Source organism: Echiichthys vipera, assembly GCF_963691815.1.
Source record: "Echiichthys vipera genome assembly, chromosome: 16".
Classification (NCBI taxonomy): Eukaryota; Metazoa; Chordata; class Actinopteri; order Perciformes; family Trachinidae; genus Echiichthys; species Echiichthys vipera.
The window spans coordinates 12,325,860-12,338,128 of NC_139841.1; the positions used below are offsets into that span (position 1 = coordinate 12,325,860).

Sequence of the window (12,269 nt, forward strand, 5' to 3'; positions counted from 1 at the left end):
ACAACACACGCACACGCACACACACACAATGAAGCTCTGCATTAACTCATTATCTTACAGTGCAGTACCTTCTAGCAGGACTCTGTGGAGGTGTTGGTGTGTTTATTTATGCTTGAAACTTAACCGCCATGAAATAATCATAAAATGCCATTTTATGCCTCTGATTCACTGCTTTGTCCTCACTTAACAGAGCTCACTCTCTCCAGTCAGACTGTTGCTCTCTCTCTCTCCATATTCAGAGCGAGCCAGGGAGGAGAGACTCTGAATGCAGTGTGTTTACAAAAAGACCAATTGAAGCCATAACTTTACAGCGTTCTATCGTTTTAATGTCATATGTCCCTGTCGTTAACTCTTCTCTGCTGCATTATTTTGTCAGGTAGGCCAAGTTAGCTGTGTGAGGCCAGTCACGTCCCTTCTCTTAAACTGACAATAGAGCGCTTCTTCTTTTTTTAACATCCCCTTTAGTTTTCTACTTCTCTGTTGTTCAGGGCTGGTGTCACCATTCACTGTCGTACATATATCTACACACTGCGTCAACATGGAAAATAAAACTTAAAAAGTACGGTGTGCTTACCAATCCTTACTATCTGCAGTTGGTGTCTCAAATTAGTATAATTAATTATTAGTATAATAATTATTTTTTCTTCTATAGTTGTTGTTAGGAGTTAGGTCCCCTGTGTTCTTCTTTCTTTTCTATACTTTATGTCTTGTGATCTGCTTTCAGGCTGAGAGGTTGGAGCCATTGGGGAACGGGACTGGTGGAAAGAAAGTTAACGAGGCAGACATGAACGCATCATGGAGAGGGTCGCTGTTGAAGGCCATTCAGACCACTCCACAGACATCGTTCCAGTCTATGGACATTTGCACTTTTGTTTTTGAGGATCCATTCATCACCAACCTAAACTGAACTGAAGTGAAGGACGAACCTCACAGCTCTAGAAAGCTGAGACTAGGCGGGGCCTGGTTGGAGGACGAGCTATGCAGCTAAGCTACCAACTGTCAGCTACCACTGTAATCTAAACCTACCTCAATCTACTCTGTCTTTGATGTTGGAAATAAAGCCCTTATGTGTGTTTTCCTCATTTCCACCCTTTTCAACTCACTTCAGTTTAGGACTAGCGATAGGAGCCATAACGTTAAACCCCTGGATCAAACTAGTTTGTAACACTTGTAAAGATGATCAGTGATAGAAGTTTTCTAGCAGCTATCATGACTAGGTGCCTAACACTAACCCTTACCCCAACCTAAAACTACTTCAACCCTAAATCCAAGTCTCACCTGTGAAACAAATAAGGATGCCTCGTTTGCCCCTATTTCTATGTGTGTGTGTCTGATAAGTTGAATGGATCAGTGGCTTCTCATGCCCTGGCTGAACTGAATTTTATTTTTTGTTTTTTGTTATATAATGCAGTCTCATCACTTGCGCCTTCTTTTCTACTAACCCCCTACATGTTACACACATACATACAGTACTTGCTTACAGCATCATGATGGGAGACCCCCAGCCTTATAAAATTACAGTTTTCTAGTATTGTATGCGTACATTCAAGTGTTTTAATGTATTAATTATTCATTATACTGTATGGCACAGATATGACATAACAGACTGCTATCTCTATAAAGACACAATGATTTTCTGGACGTTAACTGGAGCAGGTCATGCTGTGACACTGTAACTGTGTGTTTATAGAGTTCAGCACTAAACATCTGAGCATTATTGGATGCAACAGAGTGGTGTTTACAGCTATAGAGCCCATTTGGTAAAGGTATTGGTATAAACTAAAGCAGAGTCAGATTCCAAGCCTAAATCCAGCTCTTCTGCCTCACTTTTTAAGCAACACTACCATCTGCTGTTGTCATTGTGAGAGCACACCTCATTTAACATGTCAAGAATTACCTTCCCATTTTTATTTGCGTGATTTATAATCACAAAAAAAACACAAGTCAACATGTTTTTACCCATTCACTTGTAGTGCTTCATGTAAAATGTTTGGAAGATGCAAGTATCTTAATCCACATGAATCATCCTGCTCACTGGGTCTTTGCTGCACTCCAGGGCTCTCAGTAATCCCTCGGGGGTTTTCTGTAGAGTATTTATTTGATTTCCCTGCATAAATCTTTCTAGATACAGGGGATATTCAAATCTTAATTTTAGTAGTTCATTATAATTACGTAATTAGAATGTGACGTGGGACAAGCGTACATTTTACAATGGATTAAAAAAAAAAAAAGAGACAAAAGAAGGTACAGTCTAATGAAATATTAAAATGAAGGGTTAGTACATGAGGTTCTAACCCTAACGCTTGAAATGAATGAGAACTCATCCTTTAACATACAGTCTATGTTTCTGCCTCTATCTCAGTATCTCTACATGGTTCTGAAACACTGAATCCCAGGCTGTGTCTCTTCATGGTGCTGAAAGATTCAAACCTATTGTTTCCACCAAATCCCTACCTCATTCATTAATTAGCCATTCACTACACCTTTCATACCCCCTTACTTGGAACACTTAAAGGGGAATTATGGTACAGGTTGAAAAATACAGAAATTACCCTTTGATCCAGCATTATTTTACACCACCCATTGGCAGGTTTAATGTCAAATAAGTTATTAAATTATCACATCTTGTCAGTACAGGAGTGTAGTGTTCACACCACTAAAGCAAACCAAACATTCTTAATTTAATTTTAAATTAAGAATGTTTAATAACATTGGTAACATTTGTTATCAATGTTATTTCAAACTCTGAATTTGTGGAGCTATCTAATAAGGATGTCTTGAAGTGAACTTGACGTTTATTCATGATAATACGATAGAATAGATATTAACGTAAACAGATGACATGGTAAATGCTAAATCCTTTATTCACATAAGAGACTAAAAGTTGTCTGACAGTTAACTACTTCAAGAATTATTTTCCATGTAAAACCTTCACAAGAAAAAAAAGCATTCATTTGAATCACAAATAACATTGTGTTGTTGGAAGAAGAAGCTTTGTGGTTGAAAGGCTTCCAACGAAACAACAAACAAAGTTTGTTTAATTTCAACAGAAGGGACAGCTAGGGGAAAAAAAGAATAATTTTCTCTCATTATCTCCCTAAAACATGGATGAGGAGTTCCATAGCCCATTTTGTTTGAAGTCCATTTCATAATTATAGTAAGGATCCCAATACTTTGTGTATACAGAAATGTATTGACAATATATACATACTGTATATTGTGCAAGTAAGAATATCTTGCTGTGTTGGCAAAGGCACTTGAACATTCATCATGAAGTTTAATTGTTATTTTTATGGTACTTCCAAAACAAAAGCGGTACATCCCTCGTATATATCCAATACGAGGGATCATTTCATGTTGTTTTTTTTCACTGTTTGCATTTTTCCAGCTTCTCTCTGGTTTTATAGTGTTCTTCCGGTTGATTTCTCAGCTTCTCAGCAGCCTAAAAAAAATACAAGAACATAGAAGTTATACAGTTTTTAAGATTATTTTTTGGATTAGATACGACAGACAGGAAACGGGGTGAAAGAGAGGGGGGGGGGGCATGCAGCAAAGGGCCGCAGGTCGGAGTCGAACCCGTGGCGGCTGCCTCGAGGACCTTCAGCCTTCTAAACAATGTGCCACTGGCTGCCCAAGAAGTTATACAGTTTTAAAGAGAAATAAAAGGATTGACAGTAATATCATTACATTTACAAAAAACTAAGGCATTACCACCCAAAGTTATGTGTTAATTGTTTTCATTCATCCAGACTGTGCCACTTGCGCCAGTGTGTCGCCACCACCAGAAAAAAAGATCCCCCAGAGAAGCCTACTGTCATGATTGTGATGGCTGCGGAGTCATACTCTACTTTTTCTAAATGGGTATACATATATATCATTATGAAGTAAATGTTGATTGGACACTGTAATAGCTATAGAATAATGACCCCACTGGCATTTAGATTGGTACCCTATAAGCCTAATTTTCACTATGCAATTCTGTCTGCCACCAGGTACCATCTCCTGGGAAAACTGAGGCTCGCTTTATGGCACGAAGGAAGAGGATAGCACTTGAATAGTGCCTGTACTTATAAAGGCAATAAGAGTAAAAACATGTAGGGAAGACAGAGAGTGATAGCAATTGTTCTTTCTACTAAGCTGCATCAGTAGGTAACAAAACCTTTCTAGTTATTAATACTACCAGGTGTTTTTACTCTGCCTTTATACAGCACTGAGATTGGGGTATCTTGTTCATATGTTGCTCACGATAACGTTAGGAACAAGTAACTTACATTAGATCGATCCAGTAATGCTGACTGGATGTGCTCTTAAAAAGTCACTGTGAGGCTAGACCATTCGGTTATTCAGAGCACCGCACTCTCGGAGCAGTAGTCTGGGCACTCTAACTTAAAGGGGTAATAGGAGAAGACGATGGGACTCTCTACAGATTTGCAATACACTTAAGCGTTTTGGTAAAAGTTACATAAAAGTAGTGTAATCAGTAACACATTACGCTACACAGACAGTAATATTGTAAAGTAACTTATTCCTTCCAAATGAAATCACATGACATTGCACGTACAATCTTACTGATTTAAATCAGTGGAATAAACAAATTAATAACTGTACAGTAAACAGCTGCACATGTGCATGCTACATTATTCACCTGTTCAGGGGTGAGGTCCCTTTGCTCCTGGGCGAGCATCTCATACCCCACCATAAACTTCTTGACTGTAGCTGAACGCAGCAGAGGAGGGTAGTAGTGAGCATGAAGCTGCCAATGACAGTTGTCTTCCTTTAAAAGGGGGCCCGTTGGGGCTCCTGAGTGAAGAGAGGGAGACATTAGACAGGGGACACAGAACCAGCTTTACTCAGTAATTCAGAAGCTGTGTGTTCACACAGGTCAGCAAAGACTATCCCAATGGGTTAGGGTTTTAACGATCTTAGAAAGGATACCCTATTTGTGATTGTCTTATAAAACTGTACAACAAGACACCAGGCATAATTCCCAACAATAGGTTTAACATTGTTTTCTATCAGTGTGCAAGGTATTTTAAAGTGTAGGTAAGCCACAGTCACACTGGCAATACAGAAAAAACAGGAATTAATCTGACAGAAAAAAAAACTTAGGAAAAAAGGATTCCTGTGTAAGTGGCCGTGGTACGGTCGATATAACACACCTTTGTTTTTCTGATATAAAAAATTAAGAACTTGTTGGAGGACTTGCTAATGCTTGATTGAGGACATTGTGTTGTGTATTATCTGTTACATACATACATACATAATAATAACAATGTGCCAAAAGGCAGTAAAATTGCAAATACACAATTAATGCTGTACATTTGGAGGGCCGGTAAACACACACCAGGGTTGGGTGATGGAACCAATATATGAAGAGCTCTTTTCCAAAACGAGATAAAAGCCAAATTTTTAAAAAATGAGTTTGTCACGCCACTTTGCTGTATACAGAACCTTTTCACTGCTTCATCAATGTTTCATGCCATATCGCTATATTTCCTTGTTTAAAATGGTCCGCAAGATGCAGTTCCTTTCCAAACCGCGACAAACGCCAAACCTATTTTTAGCCTAAATGCGATAGGTCCTCTCGACCAATCAGAATTCATTGAGCGTTCTATGCGATCCAACATGGCGGCGCTCTGAAGCGCGAGAGTTTTTTGTTTGGTCCAGCGTTCAACATGTTCAGACTGAGCCATAAACCATTTTGACAAGATAAATTGAATATTAACCAAATGTGTGGGTGTAGGTAAAAAATTTAATTTTCCTGAAAACTATTAAAATGGATTTATAGCGTTTGGGAAAAGAGCTCCTCATATCGACTATCGGTGATTGCTGGGCTGATTGTGGCCAGTACATTTTTACATATCACCCCCCCACATATACAAACATGGAAGCACAATCAAACGCTAAAGGCTAATCAAGGATATGCATAATCAGTACACAACAAGCGTATTTATCTCTTTGCCATCTACACCAGATGAACAAGGCCCTCTACTCATTAATGTGTTTAAGCTACAGACGAGACAGCCCCCTGCCGGGTAGCTAACAAGGTGAATTGAAGAAGCAGCCAGTGTTGACTCTGTGGGCAGAAGAGCAATGATCTTACATGTGTAATAACTTTTTGTGAGGAGGAACTGATGATCCATTCTTTCAAAGGCTGTTTGTTATTTCACAGCTGCTGAAAAATTTCCAGTCTGATTACCTGTTAGGGGTCTAGAATTTTTACTTGAAATGCCCATCTCTACCAGATAACACTGACCTAGGTGTTTTCATTCTAAAACACATCCGTATTAAACTATAAGTAATTAAAAGTTTAGGTTTCAGTGGTTTGGCTAAAGAGCTCCAGAGTTTGTGATGTTTAGTTTGTGTAACCAATATAGAATTAGACAAACAGATGAATGAGAAATGCGCAAAATTCATTTAACTAATGCTCTAATGTTATAACTAATTGTCTAAATCAAGGATTGCAGGACAGACAATATTGAAAGTTGTACATAATACTTTTATTTTAGGTTATATAAATACCCCATCACCAAGTGAGTTGAAATGTGTCAAAATCATCCACAGGTGTTCAGCTGGGTTGAAATCTGGTAAAGGCCAAAGCATATGATTCACTTAAGTTTCCTACTGAGTATCTAGAGACCCCTCATGTCCTCTATGAATAGCAGCTGCGTTCATCATCTTTTGCTGTTTTTTTTTTAATTATGATTTGTCATCATCTCTATGTCAAAACTTGCTAATTAGTGCATGAAAAAAACTCTCTAATTTCTCATAATAGGATCACACCCGATACATTTACATACGAGACTGCCTGTGTTGCTTTCTATTCTTAGTGGGAGGTAATGAGGTGATCAGAAATCGTAGAAATGCTAGTAGAAAGTAGAAATATATCTCTCTTTAAAACACACAAAAATAGATTCATTGTATTCACAATACAAGCTTCTACTTAAGGCGCAGTTTCCTGACAATAGGGGGCTGATCAGACACAGATAAAGATGTCAGGAGGTCGACATAAAGCAAACTAATGTATGGTAAAAGAAAAAGGAAGAACATAGAAAAGAACCAAAGAGACATGATAAAGAATGAATAGAGGGAGATACTCCTATTAGTAGACCATTTCCCACAATTGTTTTTGGGTGCGTTTGTTCTACTGCATGTATGTGAGCATACAAGGAAGTGCATGTTTTATAACAAACTTAAAAATACAAATACCCCTGAATAGGAGACCACCATTAACAGTTACTGGTGTCACAGTGAGAGAGAAATCGTAATGTTGTGCATTTTCTATTACCTCCACATATCCAGGATGTTGAGATGTATGTACCTCTGTGCCCCTGCATGTCTCTGTCTGTGTCCTAATTCATCCAGCCAGTTAATACGGTCTACAGTGTGTTGTGTATTTTCCTCCTGAAGGGATAAGCAGGTAGGTTTATCTAATCCATGATTTCCCAGGTGACTCAAACAACATCCAGCCACTTCTATGGCCACACTTCCGCTAAAACACCTAGCCTAAAAATAAAGCTGGCTGCTTTGAAACAAGCATGAATGAAGCACAAGCACAGATGGGGAGATATGGCAACTCATTATGTGAGCCAGGTCTGTGTGTGTGTGTGTGTGTGTGTGTGTGTGTGTGTGGATGAGAGTCAGAAGTCTCCTTTTACTTAGTCTTTGATAAGATAAATTATCATTGTTTTGGGAGTTGAAAGTTACAAAAAAACGCAATAGAAACATCAGAAAGTAGTCCATTAGAATGGGTAACATGTTACATTCCACATTGTCAGAGAATCATTAAACTGCTTCTGGCAATTCTGAATATTCACGGTCATTTGCTGCAACAGTGAGAAGTAACAAATTAAATAATTAATTAAGCTCTTATTGGCATGGAATGTTAAACTAAAAAAGCTGTGTACTGCAGTGTAATATATTGCATATGTGTTAAACAACTTTTTTCCTTATTTTTCTGAGAGTAAACATGCCTCTGTATGCCACTGGTGTAAGAGATTTCTGGCAGAACATAGTAGCCTTGGGTGTTTTGACCCGAGACTGGCTTCCACTCCCTCCCACTGTACAAAAGTGAAGCCAAAATATCCCGGACAAGGGTGCTGCCATCTTGTAATTTTGGAGCCAGAGTCTGCACAGTAGTGATCGGGCGGTATCAAAGACCCGCCCATATACCCGCCCAAAAGCGAGTCTAGCATGATGTTCCAGCCCATTTCATAACATCAAATAACTTATTAACACCAAACTAATCAGAAATATAAACACCTGAACAAACATCAGCAGAAATCATCTTTGGGTAAAAATGTATTTGTGTACTTTTATGATTTAGTTTGGCCCAGTTTATGAGCTTTACTGCAGCTAGCCACCAGGGGCGATTGAGACGTTTTGGCTTCACTATTTGGGAGCTGTCAAGCTGTCTCTCTAGCTGTCGCTAATCTCTATAAAGAGGCTATGGTTTTGACATGACCTTCAACACATTGCTGTAACATGGCCTATGATTTTTGGCCTCTATCTAAAAAATTAAATACAGACAAGATTAAAGCTAAAACTTAACACACGTTTTGCAGGAGCCTTCACCACAGACAGCTTTAGACTTAGATTTTACTTCAAAGATTTGATGTCTGATAAAATAAAAAGAAGAAAGTGTCCTCTCATGCCCTCTGTCCTTTCCTCCACACTGCACTTTGATTTTATCATCTTTATTTTTAAAATCTTTCCTGTGGGCTGCCTTGCAAATAAAAAAACACAACACTGGCAACAGCATGTCAGGGAGAGAAAGGTTTTCACAAAGCTATAGCACTTTATTCTCTGGAATGGATTTGAGACATTATAATCAATACAAATGGTCTCTATTCAAAGATCTTAAATTCAACTAACTTAATTTTGGATACTCCCTCTCACAGGAGTAATTTCAACCTCACTGTTAGTCCTTATTTGCACACCTCAATAGCCTGAGGCTGTTCTTGAGAGATGAACGAGATCACAAAAAGCTCATCATTTCGAACTGGAGGAGTAAAAAACAAAAGGCAAAACAACAAAAGAAAAGAAAAGTCGTTCACAAGCACAAAAACTGTGTCCAGCGCTTGGTGAGAGAGAGGTATATACAGCCTGAAGAATTGTTTTCATTAAAACTATTAAGTAGGTTGCCTCTGATTGGACGGGCACCGTTGGTCTTAAAGGTATTATTCCTTTGATTTATTAAAGTTCTCTTAATTCAAAGCTAGGCAACTCTGTGGTAATTAAGTTCTATGTCTGAACTAGCTCCGTTTCTAACTTAGTACGCACTGACAGAACCACCCTTCGTGCAGCTGAAAGACCATGGTGCTAATCAAAGCGCCCTGAGGATCTTCTTGCTTACCAAATTTATTTTCTCCGTGATTTCTGCATCTAAAAATCATCTCATATTTTCTTTCAGTACACTAAGTCACTGCGCTCTGTTATTCACCCACATGGCTTTTCCTAACGGAGCTGTGCACATACACACAACTAATTATGTCCACAGTCTGAAACTAAGGTGGCAGCACAAATCCCTGCGTGTCTGGCTGACATCTCTCAGTGGATGTTGACACACCTCCATGCAGTTCAGTCTGGACAAGACTGAGCTGCTCTTCCTTCCAGGGAAGGTGTCTCCCATCCACAACTTGTGTTGTGACAACCCGCTTCTGCAGATTCTTGCGTGAACGATACTGTAACTCCCTCCTTGCTGGTCTGCCTGCATGTAACATCATATGGATCTGATCAAGAATGTAACAGCCCAGCTGATCTTCAACCTATCCAATTATCCCACACTACACCATGAGTCAAGACACTGGACACAGAGGCGAAGAGCACAGAAATAGGCCTAATGTCTGTCAAGAGAAATCAGCCTTACATAAGTACAAGTTATCTTGGTAGTGCATCTAGAGCCATGCTGCAGTGTGTATGTCCCCAGACTGTACATCATCCTGAATAAGAATGCCTTAGTCAGTGAGCAGTAAGGTTTCCTTTGTGTGAAACAACTCCGTGAAACAACTACTGCAGGCACTGAACAGGCAACCTTTAGCTTCTACAAGAACAAAATGACCACTCAGCTGTGATGACATGGCTCTCCTTTCTGTCACACATCACTCATCGCATCATTGCACTATGCTAACCTTTGTTCCAGTTTGAAAACTGCGGCGAGGAGTTTGCAGGACAATGCTAACAATAGGTATTTCCCTTCACTATCTCAGTACAGGTATATACCAGCCAATACCTGGGCGGAGTTTTCAATTTCAAAGAGGAACAGATGTCTTGATGATAAACACATTTATAAGGCTTGCAGTCTTTTGTGTGTCAGTACAAACTGCTTCTTCACAGCAGGTAATTTAAATCCTTGCCTGGCCATGGTTAAATGAGCATTTATACCCTCATCTTTACTCTTGTAATGTGAGGTATTTCAAAATAGATTTATTTTGGATTTTATCATCTGAGATCTATGCAAATGTGTTTTTTACTCTTCATTGTTCTGTCAAAATGAGAAGGTCATTTCCCCCTCATTGTAAAGGTGGATCTCATGGCATTGTTTGTATCTTGTTTGTATCTACTTGATTATCATTCACTGGCTCTCTGTCTTGTTACTAGTTATTTTATTTCCTCTGACTGGTATTTTTGCTGTGATGCAAAAGTAATGAGAACTACAGGAGAATGGGCGAAGGATCCAGACACACAGTGAGAGTGAGCACATTCAGAATGAGAAACGGCAACAAACATTGAAAACAGCAACATAAACTTCTCCATATTCTAGTGTAGTGCAGTGTAGTGTGTAGATAGTCTTTTCATGTTCAGTGCTTTAAGCTCTATTATCTCAAGTTATACGTTCCTTAAATAAATAACATTGTCATGAATCCCAATGTTATTCATTGATATTAATATAAAGCTAGGGTAATGTAAAATGCACATATCTGATGCATCAGTTATTTCTCAAGCTCAAATAACTTCTCAGAACCAGAGGCCCAGCAAAGTTCAGCAGACAAAAGCAGAACATTCTTACATTCAGAGAGATCTTCTCTGGGGATATGAATTTGTGAGTCACCTTCTGGGGGAAATAAAATACAAACAACACCTGGAAGGACTGGCAGGGAATAAGAAATACATCTAATTCAAATAGAAGTGGGAAACTTTTCCTTTGAGCATAAACTATCCAGCAAAAATAAGAGATTAAAAGACAGTGGGTTGGGTAAATTGGGTAAACATTGAAGGCTCTGAACCCACACAGGTGTTTTCAGTTAATCAGGCTGATTAGTCCTCTTCTTGGGAATATGTGGGTGTGTATACTGTTTTAGATTGACATTCCTGTAAGTAATGTAATCCTGTAAGCTTTGCTGCACCTACAACTTAACAAATTACACCTATATCAATCTTATTGGTGGATGGAGATTTGTGACCTCAGTATACATTATATTACCATCAAAGCTCTGCCCACCTTTAACCCAAGCAGAGGTCTGATCAGCCAGAATAACTGAAACACCTGAGTGGGTGTTCAGAGGCTTTAAAGCTGCTATAATCAATATTTTCATGACAGCAATATTGAAAGGTGTCGCTCATGGTGTCGTTAATCACCTTAGTTTGCAGTTCCTCTCGGCTCTACAAAGTAGAAAAACTTGATGTACAATGCCGTCCCAAGCATCAAATGGTACGCAGACAAAATTACAGTAGAAACTAGCTATTGACCATTTAGCAGGGAGTGATCCTGGTATTTCCCTCAGGAGTTGGTAGAGACCAAAAAAGAGCAAACAGAAGAGTTTATATTGGATTAAAACTCACCCGTTGGAAGGACTCCAAATAAATGTTAATGTTGCTCCATATCTGCTCAATATCAGCCATCATGCTGTTCAACACACGCAGCTCAACAGTTTTTTTTTCTCCCCATGCAACTTTAAGAGCCTGGAATTACACTGGGAGTGCTCTTAACCTATGAGAACCCCTGCATTACATTGTGGTGATGCATGAAAAAAAAACATTAAATATGCTGTCTGAGTGGTGCACCTAAGTGGTAATACGTTTGTGACATCAAAGCTGAGAGTTTGTTGTTTGCCAATTTATTATAGCAGAGATTGGATTGAAACGAAAGAGTTTCTAATGTGTAGGGAACGCAGCATGCACCTGAATTTAAATACATCGTTCCAATGACATTGGACAAGCTACTTGATTTTTCACGCGTGGTATCAATGCCTTTTTGGTGCATGTTATGAACTAATGTAAAATTCTACTTGAGAGGAAAAACACTTAGAAGTAGAAGATGTGCCTGCAGT

The 12,269-nt window shown here is 38.9% G+C and overlaps 1 protein-coding gene across 1 annotated transcript in view; it reads right to left on the minus strand.

Moving 5' to 3' along the window:
* Positions 1–2,638: 2,638 nt before the first annotated feature.
* The window catches only part of galt (galactose-1-phosphate uridylyltransferase), a 33,039-nt gene continuing 23,408 nt past the window's right edge, over positions 2,639–12,269 (minus strand). The window contains exons 10-11 of the mRNA XM_083929997.1: positions 4,646–4,800; positions 2,639–3,442 (exon numbers count right to left, since the gene is read on the minus strand). Of these exons, the coding sequence (XP_083786123.1) occupies positions 3,368–3,442; positions 4,646–4,800 (230 nt within the window). The 3' untranslated portion in view covers positions 2,639–3,367. The remainder of the gene's footprint in view (positions 3,443–4,645; positions 4,801–12,269) is intronic.